The 20,812-nt window shown below is 45.3% G+C and overlaps 1 protein-coding gene across 4 annotated transcripts in view; it reads right to left on the bottom strand.

Annotated features, from left to right (window-relative positions):
* raph1b (Ras association (RalGDS/AF-6) and pleckstrin homology domains 1b) overlaps positions 1 to 20,812 on the bottom strand; it is a 77,564-nt gene that overhangs the window by 10,035 nt on the left and 46,717 nt on the right. For 2 of the 4 annotated variants that reach the window (XM_038997974.1, XM_038997973.1), the window contains 11 exons: positions 18,050 to 18,172; positions 15,937 to 16,042; positions 15,074 to 15,693; positions 13,905 to 13,994; positions 13,491 to 13,565; positions 8,984 to 9,061; positions 6,097 to 6,256; positions 5,456 to 5,577; positions 5,091 to 5,156; positions 4,860 to 5,003; positions 1,008 to 1,118 (listed from right to left, as the gene is read on the bottom strand). In XM_038997974.1, coding sequence (XP_038853902.1) covers positions 1,008 to 1,118; positions 4,860 to 5,003; positions 5,091 to 5,156; positions 5,456 to 5,577; positions 6,097 to 6,256; positions 8,984 to 9,061; positions 13,491 to 13,565; positions 13,905 to 13,994; positions 15,074 to 15,693; positions 15,937 to 16,042; positions 18,050 to 18,172 — 1,695 coding nt within the window. Of the gene's footprint in view, positions 1 to 1,007; positions 1,119 to 4,859; positions 5,004 to 5,090; positions 5,157 to 5,455; positions 5,578 to 6,096; positions 6,257 to 8,983; positions 9,062 to 9,361; positions 10,418 to 13,490; positions 13,566 to 13,904; positions 13,995 to 15,073; positions 15,694 to 15,936; positions 16,043 to 18,049; positions 18,173 to 20,812 lie in introns of those variants that run through there. The other 2 variants (XM_038997976.1, XM_038997977.1) reach the window with 2 other exon arrangements.

Raw genomic sequence — 20,812 nt, 5'->3', positions numbered from 1 at the left:
CCGGACCGGATGTCTTTTTTGGGTGTTTTACATACGATGGGCATTCCTAAAATTTAATTTCAGGCGAGCGACACTGTGGTCTATACCTCAATAAGCACGGACCAACACTGACACCTTTGGGATGTTTTTTTTTGGTCCTGTCCAGACACCTTGTTTTGTGCAGTCTAGACCGGTCTGGATTTCCACGTACGTTGGTTTTTTGGTTCGGTCCGGAACAAATCGAACCAATCATAGATGTCTATGTTCAGATTTTGTCCGGTCTAGACCAGCCTTGATTTGGCCCAAACATAGACAGCTATAAATTCCGTCTTTTCAAATTTCATTCAGAACCGATTTCAACATCCAGAAAATACGTATTTTCAACGTCCGGAAATTACATATTTTCAACATTCATTCAGCACCTAAACTGAACCCAACTTCAACGTCTGGAACACACATATTTTAGACGTCTTCTCAAAGTAATTTTCCTTTCTAGTACTATTCGAGTTTTACTGAGTGCGGCATATTTTCTATCTAGGTGTCAGAGCGGCCATGATCGTTCCGGTAAAGACATTGATTCCAAAACCATCCTTGATAATTGCCTTTGTGCCTGTTAGTTTGACTACAGCTAAAGATAGATCAACATTAATAATATAGGAGAGTGGCGCCTTAATACATATTTTTGGTGTTTTTCAGGGGTTGTGCTTTTGAAAAGTGGCGTGGAGACAGGCTGAAAGTGGCTGATGAGTTTAACAAACGATATTTCCAGTATGCAGATCATAATGGCACAGTAATGGTCCTATTAAGTGGACAGGGCATTGGTGTTAGGTTCTCACAGGATGTCATTACCCAGATCACATCCACTCACACAGCCGATCCATCTTAATGGGCTTGTCCAGGCTCACCGCAACATCTCTACTCTAAAAATGTGCCACCCCTTGTCTAAAAATGAGTCCCTAATCAATTCTCCACAAGACGCAGGAGTGGAGTGTACCATTAGGTGAAAGGGGGAGGGGGGTTTGGCTTACCTTAAGGGCCAGGCAGTAGTCTGTGGGGGCCTTGTACTTGCTGCGGTAGTCCTGGCCGTAGTACACATTAACGTGGTCCAGCTGTAGAAAGCATACCAGGTCCCTGGAGGCCTATATGGAGGGAGAGACAGGATTCATATCTTTAGATATGATTGATTATATCATAAATTGCAGGGGTACTCAAATAGTATTGGAGAAGGTCCGGTCACACAATTTCATAGGTGGCAAAGGTCCGGATAGATATTGTTGTTTATCGGCATAGCAACAAACCACCTCACAACCCCAAACTGTCACTATTCTTTTGCAGTTTTAAAAGTAATTTCTTGCAATTCGACACATTTTGCCATGTCTTGTGTGTTGATATGATACCGGAGTGCCTCAACAAAATCAAAAATGGGGGCCCCCTTGGGGTCGAGGCCCCTGGGCATGTAATCTGGCCATGGAAACAACAAGATTTAGATAGCTGGTTAGGCTAACTTACCTACCTAGCGAACATGGGATAGTTGATTAACTGGACATTTCTTGACAGGTTAAACAAGTCTCTAAGGCAGGGGTTCCAAACTTTTTCACTCGGGGGCCCCCCTTCCAACATTGGGGAACATCCCCCCGCGCATCTATTTCTATGGGCACAAGCACGGTTCATGACACAAACGGTTCACACCCCTCTTGTTGTTGGAGAGAATTGTGCAACGTTAAAATGTATTTCCAGGGCCTCCCGGGTGGCGCAGTGGTCTAGAGCACTGCATCGCAGTGCTAGCTGCGCCACCAGAGTCTCTGGGTTCGCGCCCAGGCTCTGTCGCAGCCGGCCGCGACCGGGAGGTCCGTGGGGCGACGCACAATTGGCTTAGCGTCGCCCGGGTTAGGGAGGGTTTGGCCGGTAGGGATATCCTTGTCCGCGCTCCAGCGACTCCTGTGGCGGGCCGGGCGCAGTGCGCGCTAACCGAGGGGGGCGGGTGCACGGTGTTTCCTCCGACACATTGGTGCGGCTGGCTTCCGGGTTGGAGGCGCGCTGTGTTAAGAAGCAGTGCGGCTTGGTTGGGTTGTGCTTCGGAGGACGCATGGCTTTCGACCTTCGTCTCTCCCGAGCCCGTACGGGAGTTGTAGCGATGAGACAAGATAGTAATTACTAGCGATTGGATACCACGAAAATTGGGGAGAAAAGGGGATAAAATGTATAAAAAAATATATATAAAAAAAATAAAATAAATGTATTTCCTGCAATTCAAACAAAGACAATTTTGCAGTTTTAAAGCACATTTTCTTGCAATTCTATACATTTTGCCATGTCAAATGTGTATTTATGTGATATTTAGTGACAAGAAAATTACAACAATATCTATGGGCAAATTTCTTTTAAAATAAATTGTTAGCTGACATGGGCTAGTTGATCTTGACATTTCTGACAAGTTCTAAATAACTCTAAAGTATATAATGACTAACATGACAAGAGGAAGTGATTACAGTTGAGTTTAAAGCCGGACTGAATTCCTTTTTTGGGGGGGGGGGGGGGGGGGGGGAACCACTGCTCTAAGGTCTGTCAGTGAATGACAAGAGGAAAACTGCCCATGCACTACTACATTTCTAAATACTCCTTGTGCCTTCTACTATTGCAACTCTCAATAGCAGTTAAAGTTAAAAGGCCGACCGATTTACGCAAAATTTTAAATAAATTGTCTGAGGCTTTAGACTAGAGAAGTCTATATGGAGGGAGAGAGAGAGGAGTGAGTGGAGATTTACTCAGCAAAAAAAGAAACGGCCCATTTTCAGGACCCGGTCTTTCAAAGATAATTTGTAAATAATCCAAATAACTTCACAGATCTTCATTGTAAAGGGTTTAAACACTGTTTCCCATGCTTGCTCAAAGAACCATAAACAATTAATGAACATGCACCTGTGGAACGCCCGTTAAGACACTAACAGCTTACAGACGGTAGGCAATTAAGGTCACAGTTATGAAAATGTAGGACACTAAAGAGGCCTTTCTACTGACTCTGAAAAACACCAAAAGAAAGACGCACAGGGTCCCTGCTCATCTGCATGAACGTGCCTTAGGCATGCTGCAAGGAGGCATGAGGACTGCAGATGTGGCCAGGGCAAGAAACTGTCCGTACTGTGAGACATTGAAGACAGCGCTACAGGGAGACAGGACGGACAGCTGATCGTCCTCGCAGTGTCAGACCACGTGTAACAACACCTGCACAGGATCGGTACATCCGAACATCACACTTGCAGGACAGGTACAGGATGGCAACAACAACAACTGCCCGAAGTACACCAGGAATGCACAATCCCTCCATCAGTGCTCAGACTGTCCGCAATAGGCTGAGGGCTTGTAGTAAGGCTGGTCCTCACCAGACATCACCGGTAACAACATCGCCTATGGGCACAAACCCACCGTCGCTGGACCAGACAGGATGGGCAAAAAGTGCTCTTCACTGACGAGTTGCGGTTTTGTCTCACATGGGGTGATGATCGGATTTGCGTTTTTCTGTCGAAGGAATGAGCATTACACCGAGGCCTGTACTCTGGAGCGGGATCGATTTGGAGGTGGAGGGTCCGTCATGGTCTGGGGCGGTGTGTCACAGCATCATCAGACTGAGCTTGTTGTCATTGCAGGCAATCTCAACGCTGTGCGTTACAGGGAAGACATCCTCCTACCTCATGTGGTACCCTTCCTGCAGGCTCATCCTGACATGACCCTCCAGCATGACAATGCCACCAGCCATACTGCTCTTCTGTGTGTGATTTACTGCAAGACAGGAATGTCAGTGTTCTGCCATAGCCAACGAAGAGCCCGGATCTCAATCCCATTGAGCACGTCTGGGACCTGTTGGATCGGAGGGTGAGGGTTAGGGTCATTCTCCCCAGATATGTCTGGGAACTTGCAGGTGCCTTGGTGGAAGAGTGGGGTAACATCTCACAGCAAGAACTGGCAAATCTGGTGCAGTCCATGAGGAGGAAATGCACTGCAGTACTTAATGCAGCTGGTGGCCACACCAGATACTGACTTACTTTTGATTTTGACCCACCCCCCCTTTGCTCAGGGACACATTATTCCATTTCTGTTAGTCACATGTCTGTGGAACTTGTTCAGTTTATGTCTCAGTTGTTGAATCTTATGTTCATACAAATATTTGCCTAGAGGACAAACTGGTTTGTTAAGGTATTAATGTAAGTAGAGGTTGAAATACACACTTTTTGGCCAACACACAGTGACATGCTTTTAGTGTTGTATGTGTTGTGACAAATCGTATCAGATTTCTGGTTCACTCACTGCAGAATTAACACACCACAAGGTGGCATTGTATATACATAAAAAAGGAGACAACTGACGGGATAATCAGAGAGGACAAGAAAGAGAAAACGGAAACGGTGTGGGAGTGGGACAAAAATTAAGATTTTAACCTCTACTAACCCCAACGCAATGGGAAAACATTTTGAAAAATACAAGTCCAAGGTTTACTTCTGTTTCATGCCTTCTGAACACGACCCTGGGTTAAAAGCTAAAGCATGTACACACACACACACGGGGCTGCAGTTGAGAAATATTGGTCTCCGGGGATAACCGATGACCCATGATGCAATAGGAGAGGAGGCACATGCTCGGTCGATCCCTGTGGAGTCCTGTGTCATCACATCCAGAAACAGGAAATACCAGAGAGATGGTGTGGATCTGTTTCTCATTAACTGACAACATGTGAACCCGAATACACACAATCAGGGACACACACAGGGTGAAACACACGCGCGCACACACACAATCCAATCAATCAAATGTATTTTATAAAGCCCTTTTTACATCAGCAGTTGTCACAAAGTGCTTATGATTGGCTTGTTCAGTGGGTGGCTAACCTTAGCTTTGCCTTTGGGCACGTAGTAGATTCCTGATGCGCGCAGCAGAAAGTATCGTTTCTTCCACGACTTCTTCCCATCATCCTTCAGCCATAGGATTCCCTCTATTTCTGGTACTGAAACCGAGCTGCCACAGAAACACTCCTGCACAAACACATCATCATTATTAGTGTAATCAAGGGGGGTGGTAGAGTGGGAGAGACAGTGTGTGAGTGAGCATGTATGTCTCACCTCTAGTAAGGCCTCTTTATTCCTATCGGCCATTTCAGAGGTCTCCTTCCTCCCCAACAAGTAGTTCTGTTAAGAAGTGGGGAAAATAGAGAGAAGGAGAAAGAGGAGGAGAGGAAGGCAAAGGAGAAATAGACACGAGTTGAAAACAGCAGATCACACAGCAGATCGCCTCCAGGCGAGCTGGCTCACCTAGCCTTCTCATGTCCAATGCATTATTCAGTCATTTATTGCCAGAGCTGTGACCTACTTCTTAAACACACACTCAAGGGCTCTTAGCAGGCATAAGAAATGTGTGTGTGTACTCTCCACTAAAGCTGTGCGAGTAGTGTACACACAACACATTGGGAGGGTTTCCTAGTTCCTACCTGGGGGTTCTTGAAGAGGGCATATTTCTCTATGCGCTCGATGAACATCAGTTTGTTATGGCTGTCTCTGGTCCAATTCAGTAGGTTCTCCACCAAGTTCTCATGGTCCTCAAAGATCCGCTCTAAGGACAGAAAGCGAGAGGGAGTGTGCGTGAAACATGATTCAATCCGGACTAAGCATACCCTGGTCAAAGGTAGTGCACTATAGAAGGAAAAGGGCACCATGTGTGACGCAGCTTAAATAACCATGCTTGCCTGTACCTAAACGCGAGGGCTTGGTCTAGTATTATAAAGGCTGGGCGCCCATCCCTGCCTCACACCATCAGACAGATCAACAGTTACAGAGACACTCTAGGGCAGTCTTGAAAACACAAACGATACAATACTAGCCATTACCTAGACAACACTACAATCTGACACTGTCCGAGTTGACACTGTCCAAGACTCCACGTTTGTCTCAGTGTCACAGTACTTCCCCAGGATGCCTCACTCTCTCCCAATATCCCCCCCAGTATATCCACCAGTATCATCCTCAATATCGCACTCGCCCCCAGGGTCTCCAGTATCTTCTCAAGTATCTCCCCAATATCTCACCTCTCCCCCAGTATATTCCCAGTATCTGTCTGCCAGTATATCCATACCCATTTGCAGCTCGTTGATGGTCTCCACCAGTGACCAGTCGGGGCTGTAGCCACAGTGGGACTTGTCCAATAGGCTGTCCAGCACCTGTCTGACAGTCTGTCTCTCATCAACCATCACGGTCTTGGAGCTCTCGTCCGACATGTGCACCCGGATCACCAGCTGAGGAGGAGAAAGAGGAGAAAGAGGAGGCGGAAGAGGTGCAGAATGGTCAGGCTCTTTGTATAGAACAGTTCTCACACTAGCCTGAGTGCCAGTCTGTTTGTGCCACCATGCCAAATCTCTGTCATAACGAATGTTTGGCTTGAGAATGACGGCAATGGAGTTCGCAAGAGCTTAATCTCATCCACCAGCTGGCTCCCTCTCGGTTGAACTGTCGAGTTTTACAGCGCCTCAGAACAGGACTTGACTGGAAGACTGTGGCAGGAGCGGACTAAACAACCGCTGGTTTTAAATTTGGTTGATCTATTAGTCCATCACTATCTAGCATAACCCTTATAAACTCCCCCCGTACATTGTGGACTTCAAAGGACGTGAGTTTGGAAAATCTGAAAGTACATATCCTAGAAATAGTTCACACATAAAAACGGCATACGCCCTAACTCAGAATCAAATTGGTCTTCCCCCAACTAATATGGTCAACATGATAAAAATGTTTATTTTGATTGGCATTTTGCCATTTTTTAAAGTCCCATCTAATATAGCTGAAGCAGGCTCGCTCCCTCTCCTGCCTCAATTTTTTAAATCACACCCCTTTCAAGTCCCACTTTGTTGCAGTGTTACCAGGCTCTATGCACCAGATACTTGAGCCTGGGGACGAGGTCAGCAAGAGCATAAACAGATCTTGGACCAGGCTACTTCATAACATAATTGTTGATATGAAATCAATTTAAGAGGGATGTTTCCATGCCCCAAGGAGAACTATTGAGGATGTGATTTGAACCAGTGATATGCCACAGCGTGTAGTATGGTGTCACGACATGATGGTTCAAATACAGGCAGCACCTGAAATGGCACCCTATTCCCTATATAGTGCACTACTTTTGACCAGAGCCTTTATATAGAGAATAGGGTGCCATTTTGGATGCAACCACAGTGTATTTACCAAGTGGATCTAAAAAGGTCATGGCTCCAAAGATTGAAACAGTCAATTGAACTTAGTCCTGTCTCCATGCTGCCATCTAGAAAACATATCTAACGTATACAATGTTCAACCAATTCGGGCCCCTGCAGTCCTCGTCTCCAGCGCTGGTTTGGTCCATTGAATGCACCCCATAGGCTTAACCTTATCCGAGACCACTGCGACAAAATTCCCCTTGTGACACGACTGGGCTCCCATAGCCCCAGCAGTGTGAGTCTAGGAGGCAGGTAGCCTAGCGGTTAGAGTAGTGGGCTAGTAACCAAAAAGGTTGCTGGTTCAAATACCAGAGCCGACAAGGTGAAAAATCTGTCAATGTGCCTTTGAGCAAGGCACTTAACCCTAATTTGTTCCAGGGAACGCCGTACTTCTATGGCTGACCCTGTAAAAGAACATTTCATTGCACCTAATCTGGTGTATATGTCCCAATAAAAATGTTGTTGTGTGTACGTGCTTATGAGCGTGTGTGACATGGTAGGGAGCAAAACACAGCAAGCACCCACGGAAGTGACCAGTAATCCCCTTCCACGGGGACTACAACATCCAATAACTAAGTTAGTAAAGCCGGTCAAATAGATCTCTAAACCAAACTGTAGCCAGGAAGCGACTGTGCCCTAGACATGGGCATCCATTGAGTTTGACCTACATCCAGTCATGGGTTTAGTCCCAAATGGCACCATGTTCCCTATATAGTGCACTACTTTTGGTCAAAAGTCGTGCACTATATAGGGAATAGGGTTTCATTCGGGACGCTTCCATAGACCCCCCCCTAAAAAAAATCCTCCCATTCTAAATCATAGGAGTCCAAATTCTGCCCTCCTAAAAACAAATCTAAAATCCTAGCTTCTAGCAAAGTGGAGGTGTAAATCGGTTTCAATGCAACATTCAATCTTTGCTGCATTTTATATTGCCATACGGTAATATAGAGCAAATTCAACAACGCACACAGTTTCAAAGCAAGATTCACAAAATGTCACATATGTTTCTGTGTTCTATACATTTAACATACTATATCTACAGTGGTGTAAAACACCAACATATTTGAAGAGGGCACAATTGTTGCATGCAAATATCTTGTGCATTTTGTTGGGTCTGCTCTCCCCATAATGTACTGGGAGAAAAGAAGCACATCACTGTGTTCAATGGAGCCGTTTCATTCAGAGCAGTTGCACTTCATTCAAGCTCACTCACACTGGTGAAATTGTCCGATGGGCTGAAAATGGTGCCTGGTGTGGCTCACAGAACCAATTCACTAACTGGAACACAGTGCAAAGGACCCCAGTTGTTCACGAAAACAAGACTTGTTTAAATCAACCCAAAGAATAAGCAGTCTTACGGATGCCAGTGCAAAATGTCTGATTGTCTCTCATTCTCCGTCTCTTTCAGACACACAACACTGCAATGACCTATTTTCACAGCGCTTCGCTGCAGCTCTCTGAATGAAGTTAGTTCACCACGCAGTGAATCTGAAGCAGATATGGAGGAGAGGATCTTATGGAACGATGTATCACAATGGGAATGTACAGCACATACTGTGGAAAAACAAGTGTAGAAAAACTGTGTATACTGTGGGTTAGGTCAGAACTAGGGTTGCAAAATTCTGGTAGCTTTCAATAAATTCCCTGGTTGGAGGTCTTCGGATTTCCTGCTTATTCCCTCCTGATTCCAGAAATCCTCCAACCGGTATTTTGGGAAAACGAGGGAATTTATTGAAAGTTCCAGGAATTGTGCAACCCTAGTCAGAACCTTACCTTTTTGACTTGCGCCTCCTTGATTTTCTCCAGGGCCACTCGGATCTTCTCAGCCTTCACTTTGGCCCCCTGCTCCTCCTACAGACACACAGCAACAGTTAACACACACACACACACAGGCAATGGTCAAACACATACAGTACATGCACAAAAACCAACAGGAGCCTTAAATACTGAGCCAACCTCCTCCTCTATCACCTTCTTCTACTCTTTCCATACCTCTCCTCATCGTAGGGCAGACAGTTCAGTTGATGCTCTCTGAACTCCATTTGCCAGAGTGAGACCAACACTTCACATATCACTTTCTACCTCTGTCAGCCAAAGATGCATAAGCGTATACATACTGTGCATTCCATCAATGGCTCTGGAATCGTTTACCTGGCCCCTCCAGCAAGACGCCATCACCTCCATCTCTGGTAGCCACCACAACACAGAACGCGTGTCCTCGCACACAGATCAGACCAACACTTCCGACTCCAACCCAACGGTAGATTGCCCTAAATCACCAGTGCTCCATTGGTAAAAATGAAAGAAAATAAAAACGCTCAAAGATGGCCGCTCTTTCATCCCATTCTCCCCATTATCGTCCTCTCGCTCTTTCTCTCTACTAGAGCAGCAGCCGAGGTGTGGATTTCCCTTTAATCTCGCTACACGGAGGATGGGAGACAATAGTGGAGGATTCCCCAAACGGCAAGAATCTGCAGATGATACGAAGTTCGGTCCTAAAATCCGTTCCCTCCACAACAAAACAAAAAACCAAAGACACTTACATAGCAAATAGAGAAAGCCTAGATACTACAAAAACAAATTGTTTTTCCCGATGTTGGAATGTCACCATTCCAAAATCCCGATCTTCTCCTTCCAAGACCCCATCGAGTCCAGATTAATGGCAGAAAGCAATGTATTTAAGAAAAGGAAATAGATGGACTGTTGTAGAGAGCAAGAGCGAAGGAGAGATATTTGTTTAAGTCCTTCAGGAGTAACTGAGACCAATGCACAGCGACTTCAACCTGCTTCCACTCACAGACTACAGCCAGGAAAGCAAGACCGGAGTGGAGTGTGAGAGTACAGGCTCATTGACACACACAATTCGGCGTACACACACACACACGTACTCTACGCACAAGATGAGCACCACTAACCCCTCTAACTCAGAGAGACTGGGAGGCGAGACGCCCCTCCCCCTTCCATCCCTCCATATTCTCTTGTTTCCCCCCTCTCTCTCTGTGGAACAGCTGCGGAGTTCTGAAAGCGTGCCCAATCGCCGAGCCATAATCCCCATACAAACAGGAAAACCCCTTCACTGGCTGGCGACAGAGAGGACCCCTCTGTCCCGTCACCCAATCACAATGTGTACCCACTCAAGGGGACCCGTTCGCCAGACCCTCTTCCCCCTTATCCAATCAGTGCAGGGGTAGCTGACCTCCCCCCCCCCCCCCCGGACAACAGTAAGCAGGGAGTGGTATTAGAGGAGTGGGGCAGTGAATGTTTGGAGGGGGGGGGGGGGGGGGGGGGGTTGGGGTATTAAGATCCAAGCCTCTTATCTGGGCACCCCCTCCTTGACCCAGTCAACCTTTCTGCATGAGCGGCGGTGTAATGCAAGAAACACACTGTTTGGCCAACACGCAGTGACAGGCTTTTAGTGTGGAATGTGTTTGTATGTGTGCGTGTGTGTAAGGGTTCTAAGGACCAATGGAGGATTACAATATGGAGTCAATCCCAGTCACACTGTTAATTTAGCTTTTGGACTTCCATCCAGAGACCGCGAAACCCTTTCTCCATGCCCCCCCCTCCCCCCCCTCCCTCAGTAAACACTGGAAACTAGATATCCCTCCTTCTCTACTGTAGGCACCTTCCTACTGCATTTTCACAGGATTCCATGGAGGCTGAATTCAAAACAGGATTTGCTGCTGCGCCTATAAAAATCCCGTCTCGCTCTTTCCCTTTGAAGTTTTACCCTCTTCCCCTTTCTCTTGTTCCCCTCCCTCTCGCGTTCTCCCTCATCATCCCTCTGTACTTCGTTCTATTCTGACTCATGAAGCAGGGGAGAAGGGATAGTGTGGTGAAACTGCAATCTATTCTCCCTTTCTTTCCCTCGCTCTCTCACTCTCTTTCTCGCCGTCTCTGTGTAAAAGTGCAGTGTAACACTGACACACAAACCCTCCCATTGCCACAAACACCTCAGGCACTCTCGCGCTCCCTCGCTTCTCCCTCTAAACCTATTTGCATGGCATTCTGAATACAGACATGGACAGACGGATGGCTTAAAAACAGCTCATAAACAAATAGCCTTGTGCAACATGGGACTATAATAACTCCATAATTAGTAAATTAAATCATACGGCCCCAGGTCCTAGCCACGAAATTTTGCGTTCATATGTGTGTTTAATCATTTTAGATACTATGTCAGAAGACATACAGATGTGTGCCTCCTCCTACCCACAATCCTCCAGTGTTGGCATCCCTAATATTCGAATGAGCAGCAACACAGTCAGCGTCCCCTGAGAATGACTGCGTAATTACGTCCCCATACATTATGATAATTTAGGCCTTCCGCATAAATTAAAAAGGGCTTGACGCATTTGTTTTGGGTCTTCTTTTGTGTAGAGATAATTGTTTATTAACAGATGTGCTAATATGTCAGATGGCCTTGGCTAGCGTTTGCGCTAATCAAGGAATGCTGAAAAAAAACGCTCTTGGGTCTGTGCATCTAAAACAATGTTGAAGCATCACAATAGAGAGAGATTCCTGTCAAAATGTTGTCATTTACAACATTGACAGAAATACAGTATATCTCCATACTTCACCCTGGAATACAGTATCTATCACTACTGCTCCCTGTGTATCCCAGGACTATCACTTGGCTCAGCGGCTTTTGTTTTGAAGGCTAAATAAATCATGATTGAAAGTGGCCAACTTTACAATCCACCAAAGTCAACATCTGACACACAACCATCAAACAAATGCCAAGAATGTACTTTACTGTGCAAAGCTGTGGGAGGGAGGGGAGAAGGGGTTCTAGATTAAAGATGATGGATAAATAAACACACATGATAGAGAGAGAAAAAAAGAGCGAAGGAACAGTGGAGCACCGAGAGGGGGAGAGAGCAACTCTCTTTTCTAACCCGAAAGAGGATTAGGCCGATTCAAATGAAACAGGCCAGCAATTTCTGAGACAAATATCTTAAACGTACTACACTGCTGCTTATTTTCTTCATGGAAATGTCCCTGTGTCATTTCACTGCACCAGACCAGTCAGTAATCTATAAATGACGGGGCTTGTTATTTCTCTTTAGCTTTGGAGAGTAGGGTCAGGTCAAATCCATTGACGTTTTCAGCTAAGTAGCCTTTTAACAACCATGAGGAGGAAAACATGTATAAGTCTTGGCTCCTGTTGGTTTCAGAATCATGCTTACCGTACCAGACAGGGTTGGGGTCAATTCCATGAACATTGTCTCAATTCAGTTAAGGAACAATAAAGAACATCGGAATTGGAATTTCTGTTAACTTCCTGTATTGATCTAATTGAAATGGAATTGACACCAACCTTGATACCAGTGTTTCTCAACCTTTTTTGGACCAGGGGGCTACAAGCTACTGTTTACGTAAAATAACCATTCTTCCCTGGTTGACCACTTCCATTAAACAGAGCACTGGAAAGTTGAACGAATCAGTGTCAGACAACTAACCACCCGAGGGACTGGTAAGCAACATCCCAAGGACCAGATCCGGCCCGTGGACCGCAGGTTGAGGAACACTGGTTTATACCATAGCATTAGTGGCTCACACATCAAAGACTTCATAATATAAAAGGGAGCGTTCAGAGTTACACACACATCCAGCGCCATTTCTCTAAGCTCAGGCACATATCAACCAGAGTCGACACACACAGGCATGCAGTCATGCTCCAGACCTAGTGCAACTGAACGCAGCCCATATGTATGGGGTTATTATAAACAACACTCCAGATTTGGGTCAAACGCATGTCAAGTACTTTCAAATTCTACTCAGGAAAAGTATGGTCAGTAGGTGTGCTTGGTTTCGCTTGGAACTTGCACTTTTGGGATTATGTTGGTTCTATTGTCCCAGGCAAATCAAGTCAAGAACATTTGAAAGTATTTTACATAAGCGTATATGACCCAGGTCTGTCTGCAAGACTGTCATGACAGTGAAGTTAGATAGAGTGCAAAACTGTAGTGCCAGTTACCTACCCTACATTTCTTTCCCCCTACTAGAGGAAAGGAGTGCAGGTAATAAAATGGACACATCAGCACAGGGAGGAGCACGAGGGAAAAAAATGGACAAAGGAGGGATATAAGCAGGGGCTGCATACAGGAGAAAGGCGAGAAAAGAAAGCTTACGGAAGGATGAGATAGAAGTAAAACAAGCCAAATCAGGTCAATCGAGCATTGTGGGTGGGTGTTGGCACTGTGGGAGGAGCTTAGGGAGATGGTAAAGAGGTGTAGTTCAATCACAAGCGAGCATAAGCAAGCGAATGAGGCGTCACCTTGGTCAGCAGGTGAGAAGGCTTTCCTGCAATGCTTTTCAGAATGAGGGACGTTTCTCTGTCCAGATAAGAGTGCTTGGTGGCGCAGAGGTGAGGAGAGAAACAGATAAGACAGTCAGGGCAATGATTCTCAATGGCTCATTAAAAATGCTTTTGACGGGTGGGGGGGGGGGTTAAAGTGTGGAAGCAAGAGAGGTCCAAAAGTTGGAGCATTGATTGTGGTGGTAGTCATATTAGATCGCTGTGGATGGGGAAGAGAGACGATTTATCAAAAGCACATTTTTTAAAGATGATACTGCTGTGATTACTGAAGGTGATTGCTAATACTCACCTGTACACAATCACACACCTACTGTAAACTACATACAGGTCTTGCTTTTTCTCCAAAACACGCACACACACACACACACTTACAGTGTCCAGATCTACTTCATCCTCCCGTGAGGTGAAGTCAAGCTGCCGTCTGGCCGGCTTACCATTGGCCCGTCGCAGTAGTGAGGCATGCTGGGAAACGGGGAGGTGCATTATGGGTGCAGAGAGGATGCAAACACACACACAGTAAACATGCAAGGGGACGGGGAAGGTGCACTTTATTCATGTAGGCGTTAAGCTCTCTTTCTCTATTTAAAATGTTCACATTTTCCTTTCAACACCTTACCTTCCACTTATTCATTCTCTCCATTGCATACTGATTCTATATGTGGTCATGTGCGGCGCTAGCAATGCCAGGGTGTGGGTTCAATTAGTGATAACGTACTACATACTGTATGTATGCATGCACTGTTCTGTTAGCAGAGCCTTTTATCCAAAGCGACATACATATTTTCTCCTTTCCATCTTGTAAACCTAAACTAAGTTCCCGCACTTAAGTCAAGCAGGTTGAGTTTACAGCAAAACGGGTACAGTAGATACATTGTAATCCATATCACACATGCAGACTTCAGTGATTACAATGCATTCACTCACTGTACTGTAAATACCACACTTTCCAATGGGTAGTATACACACACAAAACATTGTGTGTTACACGGATAGCAAACAAATGTAATACAATGAGTTGTACGGTGCACATTTGACATGCAGTTGGGACTTCAAAACACCATGCAGGGAACTAGAGAGGGTGGTTTCGAGAGGACGTGCGTACACACACACATTCATCATCATACCATTCATCATCATACCATTCATCATCATTCAACATGTTTGAACAAACAAACCACTGCAGCAGTTTATTTTTCCCCCTAACCAAACAGCCTTTCACTGTCATAACTCAGACAGCCAGCCCACCCTTTTAGTCTGAATAAAGGAAGTCCCACAATGCCCCATAAACGGCAATCATTACCCTGCCCAAACTAAAAGCCTGCACATGGAAAAAGGGCTTTTGATAGGCGGAGATAACTGGGCCTTGTTTGCAGGCTGACTCTCATACAGACGACAACAGAGGATAGAAATGAACAAACTATCAGTGGTAATAATGTTTCACGAAGAGATATTGCTATTCATGGTACATCTTAGTTAGTTTTTTAGGAAACAATTGGGAAAACAGGATTGTGAAGATTGGAGTGTGTGTATGAGTGTGTTACCTCAGTACTGGCTGGGCCCTGTGGCGGCTGGGGGCCTTGTGAACCCCCTTCCTGCTCGGGCCCCCCTACTGTCCTAGACAGCACCTTGTCGATATCCAGAGAGTCCATGCTGGACGCGGATGCAGAATTAACGCTGGACCTCGAGGAGTGGCCCCCCGCCTCGTGTTCACTAACCGTGCCCACTGAGCCCGTCCTCCGGTGCTGCGAGGACGAGGAAGTCGCCGAGGGGCGCCGGAGGGTGGTCGAGGAGTAGGAGGAAGAAGTCTGGTGCGCCGCCTCGTCCATGCTGAGTGACGCCTGCTCCAACTGGGCCGTGATGTCGTCCAGCGAGAAGTTCGATGCCGACGGGCGCCCGTGGGAGTTGGAGCTGCCCCCTCGGACGGTGGAGGCCGGTGACGCCCGGGTACTACTGCTGGTGCTGCCCCCGCTGCTACTCCCCCCACCGCTGCCTGTTTGCTTGACACTGGCGCTGCGACCCCCCGGGCATCGCTGTTGACATTTAGCCTGGCGGGCGGTGCCGGTGTTGGGCTTGCCGATGGTGCTGAGCTCCTGTTCTATGGAACACAGGTCAGCCATCAGGGCATCCAGGTCTACGGTCTCTGTCGTCTGGTTCAGAGCCTCTGTAAGGAGGGGGAAAAGAGGAGTGTGAATCCACATTATTTTGTATACACACACATGCTAGTACACACACACACACACACACTAAACAGAAGCTAATATATTGATTTCATGAAAGTGTGACGGTTGAAAATATACTTTTGCATAGCAGTAAAGCAATGGTGGTGTGGGTCACACAGGCATGTCACAGACACCATGCTCTTCAGGAAGTAGGTAGGGCATATAGGTCTGAGTGTGTGTCTTACCGTTGATGTTGTACATGGAGAAGCGGTACGAAAAGTTAGCCATGTTGGTTTCCTGTCTGAGAGGGGCCTTCTGGACCGGCTTCTGTGGCTTCCCGTCATCCAGACTCTGTAGAGGACAAATCACACTATCAAAATCACCACTAGCTTAAAGATATTCTCTGATACTTTTTAGCCACTAGTTCTGAATAGTCCCCCAATATAGCGTACTACCTCACAAATTATTGCCCTCTCGCTCTACTGTGGGTGTGTTTCTTGCTAGCTGCCACTCAAATGGCGAGAGGTTGAAACTCAAATTGCTAGGGGACTGGCCCACGTGGGGGTAAATGTAGGGAAAATGGCACCACACAGATTCCAGAAAACAGTTGTTTTCAAACTAGAGATTCCATGGCTAATTGAGGTAAGACAGTAATTCTTCTCAGAATATGCATGTATGAACTGCACATTAGAGGTCGACCGATTAAATTGGCATGGCCGATTAATTAGGGCCGATTTCAAGTTTTCATAACAATCGGTAATCGGGATTTCTGGACACCGATTATGGCCGATTACATTGAAATCCACGAGGAAACTGCGTGGCAGGCTGACCACCTGTTACGCGAATGCAGCAAGGAGCCAAGGTAAGGTGCTAGCTAGCATTAAACTTGTCTTGTAAAAAAAACAATCTTAAATCAATCTTAACATAATCACTAGTTAACTACACATGGTTGATGATATTACTAGGTTAACTAGCTTGTCCTGCGTTGCATATAATCAATGCGGTGCCTGTTAATTTATCACCGAATCACAGCCTACTTCGCCAAACGGGTGATGATTTAACAAAGGCGCATTCGCGAAAAAAGCACAATCATTGCACGAATGTACCTAACCATAAACATCTTTTGCCTTTCTTAAATCAATACACATAAGTATATTTTATTTAAACGTAGATATTTTAGTTTAAAAAAATTAATGTTAGCAGGCAATATTAACTAGGAAAATTGTGCCACTTCTCTTGCGTTCATTGCACGCAGTCAGGGTGTATGCAACAGTATGGGCCGCCTGGCTTGTTGCAAACTAACTTGCCAGAATTTTACATAATTAGGACACAGGTTGTGCAATGTTTCGACTTAGGCAATATTTCGACTTAGGGTTGCCACCCGTTTGCAGCAGCAGGCTCGTAAGCATTCATTCAAACTTTACTGCGTTTGCCAGCAGCTCTGAGCAATGCTTGAAGCACAGCGCTGTTTATGACTTCAAGCCTATCAACTCCCGAGATTAGGCTGGCAATACTAAAGTACCTATTAGAACATCCAATTGTCAAAGGTATATGAAATACAAATGGTATAGAGAGAAATAGTCGACACGTCATAATTCCTATAATAACTGCAACCTAATATTTCTTTACTGGGAATATTGAAGACATGTTAAAAGGAACCACCAGCTTTCATATGTTCTCATGTTCTGAGCAAGGACCTTAAACGTTAGATTTTTTTTACATGGCATAAATCGCACTTTTACTTTTTTTCTCCAACACTGTTTTTGCATTATTTAAACCAAATTGAGCATGTTTCATTATTTATTTGAGACTAAATTCATTTTATTTATGTATTATTTTAGGTTAAAATAAAAGTGTTAATTCAGTATTGTTGTAATTATCATTATTACAACAACAAAATATATATATAAAAAATATTTTTTTTAAAAACCGGCCGATTAATCGGTACCGGCTTTTTTTGGTCCTCCAATAATCGGTATCGGCGTTGAAAAATCATAATCGGTCGACCTCTACTACACATGAAACAAAGTACCGGAGCATGTCTTTAATACATAACAATACCAGACTTTAACAGGCTTGAAGGAAGTGGAAGAAATCTAACATGACTCAGCGAATGGGTGGGAAACTAGGATAATACGGTTGGCGAGATACGGTTACCAGGATACGATTGCAAGGGTACGGTTACTAGGTTACAGTTACTAGGACATGGTTGCATGGATACTATTACTATGATATTGTCACTAGAATATGGTTACTTGGATATGGTTTGCTAGGATACCGTTGCCACGATATGGTATCCATGACATGGCTACCAGGATACGGTTACCAGGATACGCCCATCCTCCCCTACTGCAATACCTGTGTGAGTTTGTCCAGCTCTCCCAACCAGGCTCCAAACATTTTGTCTAGGTCCTGGTCTTCCTTATCACTGTCCTCCTCCTCTGCCCCGTGGTCCAGCTCATCATCAGACATATCCGCCATCTGGAGGCAGACACACAGAGTACCTCATTTGAATACAGGAATCCCATTACAGTTGAAAGGATTAAAACATTTCAATTCACAAGCATACGCAGACACATTTACTAAGAAAGAATTCCATCACACAGTGGCCGCGATGAATCCACAACGTCACCAGCTCAACCTTCTTACGTGTTACCATGGCAACCGCCAAAAAGAGCTCTATAATGTGGAGAGATACGGCTGCGCAACGGCAGGAGGCTATTCCCTGTTGTCTGCACGAGATACAGTATAGCACATGCTGGATGCCGTTGAAAAGGCCTACTGAGTTGAGCCAAGGCCTATTCCCCACGAGTGGCTGCCCATACTGCTTTGGCTGTTTTGTACAGTAGTGAGCACTGAAATGACCGCATGACACAGTCCACATAGGCGCCACATCGATTTATAAAGAACGTTATGGCTTCAATAAACCCATCATACCTATGGTCAGACATTGGTGATGAGAGTCGAAGTCGACTGTCAGCCACAGCCAGTCATGAACTGTGTCCCAAATTGCACCCTATTCCCTTTATTGTGCACTAGTGCTCTGTAATGCATTATAAAGGGAATGGGGTGCCACTTGGGACAGTGCCATGGTGTTCGTATCACAGAGCCTCATTGTGCCATCTAATGACAATGACAGAGCGCCCTCTTGTGGAAAGATTAGAAAATAGTGATTTATTTATTTCCCACCTTTTACACTGCTGGGATAATGATTCTCAGTGTCGAAATCATGTGCAGTGTCATGACTAAATGCCACACCGGTAGAACTTGAGCCAGTGACACTACAAGCCTTTAAAGCCCCTGTGCACGCGCGCACACACACGCGTCACCGAAGCCCCTTCCCCTAACCCCACCCACATCTGTGTGACTAAACCAATATCTGACCCCACTCCTTTCTGATCCACTCCAACCTCGTGCAGACAGAAGCATATTGGTGTAATAGCTGACCCCTTCACATCCTGTTCCTATTGCATCACTTCCTGGTTGGAGAGGGAGACAGTTTAGTGGAGTATTCGTGTCACACAACCTTAGGAGCGAAAACACAGCATGGGATCAAGTCAGAGGAATGCTATCTTATCTTTATCTACTGATAGGCTCCATGAGGACATGGGGAGGCACAGCCATACACAGTGGGACACAAGAAAACACTCCCTCACACATGGTCACATACAGTTGAAGTCGGAAGTTTACATACACCTCAGCCAAATACATTTAAACTCAGTTTTTCACAATTCCTGACATTTAATCCTAGTAAAAATTCTCTGTCTTAGGTCAGTTAGGATTCACCACTATTTTAAGAACGTGAAATGTCAGAATAATAGTAGAGAGAATTATTTATTTCAGCTTTTATTTCTTTCATCACATTCCCAGTGGGTCAGAAATGTACATACACGCAATTAGTATTTGGTAGCATTGCCTTTAAATTGTTTAACTTGGGTCAAACATTTTGGGTAGCCTTCCACAAGCTTCCCATAATAAGTTGGGTGAATTTCGTTTTTTTGGCGAGTTCTATTTTTGTTTCATCAGACCAGAGGACATTTCTCCAAAAAGTACAATCTTTGTCCCCATGTGCAGTTGAAAACCGTAGTCTGGCTTTTTAATGGCGGTTTTGGAGCAGTGGCTTCTTCCTTGCTGAGCGGCCTTTCAGGTTATGTCGATATAGGACTCGTTTTACTGTGGATATAGATACTTTTGTACCTGTTTCCTCCAGCATCTTCACATGGTCCTTTGCTGTTGTTCTGGGATTGATTTGCACTTCTCACCAAAATATGTTCATCTCTAGGAGACAGAACGCATCTCCTTCCTGAGCGGTATGACGGCTGCGTGGTCCCATGGTGTTTATACTTGCGTACTATTGTTTGTACAGATGAACGTGGTACCGTCAGGCGTTTGGAAATTGCTCCCAAGGATGAACCGGACTTGTGGAGGTCTAAAAAAAAATTCTGAGGTCTTGGCTGGTTTCTTTCGACTTTCCCATGATGTCAAGCAAAGAGGCACTGAGTTTGAATGTAGGCCTTTAAATACATCCACAGGTGCACCTCCAATTGACTCAAATGATGTCAATTAGCCTATCAGAAGCTTCAAAAAGCCATGACATAATTTTCTGGAATTTTCCAAGCTGTTTAAAGGAACAGTCAACTTAGTGCATGTAAACTTCTGACCCACTGGAATTGTGATACAGTGAATTATAAGTGAAATAATCTGTCTGTAAACAATTGTTGGAAAAATGACTTGTGTCATGCACAAAGTAGATGTCCTAACCGACTTGCCAAAACCATAGTTTGTTAACAAGACATTTGTGTAGTGTTTGAAAAACGAGTTTTAATGACTCCAACCTAAGTGTATGTAAACACGCACACCCTCTACCACTAAACTGTAACCACAGATTTCAATGACTACGCCCCCCCCGTCCTCGCTTTTCACACGCCCGCCCCCCCAATGTCTCAAAGTGGGGAGCAATGTGTTTAAGTGTGGAGGGAGCAGTGGAGAGGAAAGGCAGGAAGGGCTTGCTTTGAAAATCCCCTCTCCTCTTATTCCCCTGAGAGAGAGAGCAGAGAGAAAAGAGAGAGCAGAAAGAAGAGAGCAGAGAGAAAAGAGAGAGCAGAGAGAAAAGAGAGAGCA

The sequence above is a fragment of the Salvelinus namaycush genome, chromosome 7, assembly GCF_016432855.1.
Source record: "Salvelinus namaycush isolate Seneca chromosome 7, SaNama_1.0, whole genome shotgun sequence".
Classification (NCBI taxonomy): Eukaryota; Metazoa; Chordata; class Actinopteri; order Salmoniformes; family Salmonidae; genus Salvelinus; species Salvelinus namaycush.
Note: the sequence above shows the minus strand (reverse complement) of the source record. Positions and strands in the feature narration are given on the sequence as shown.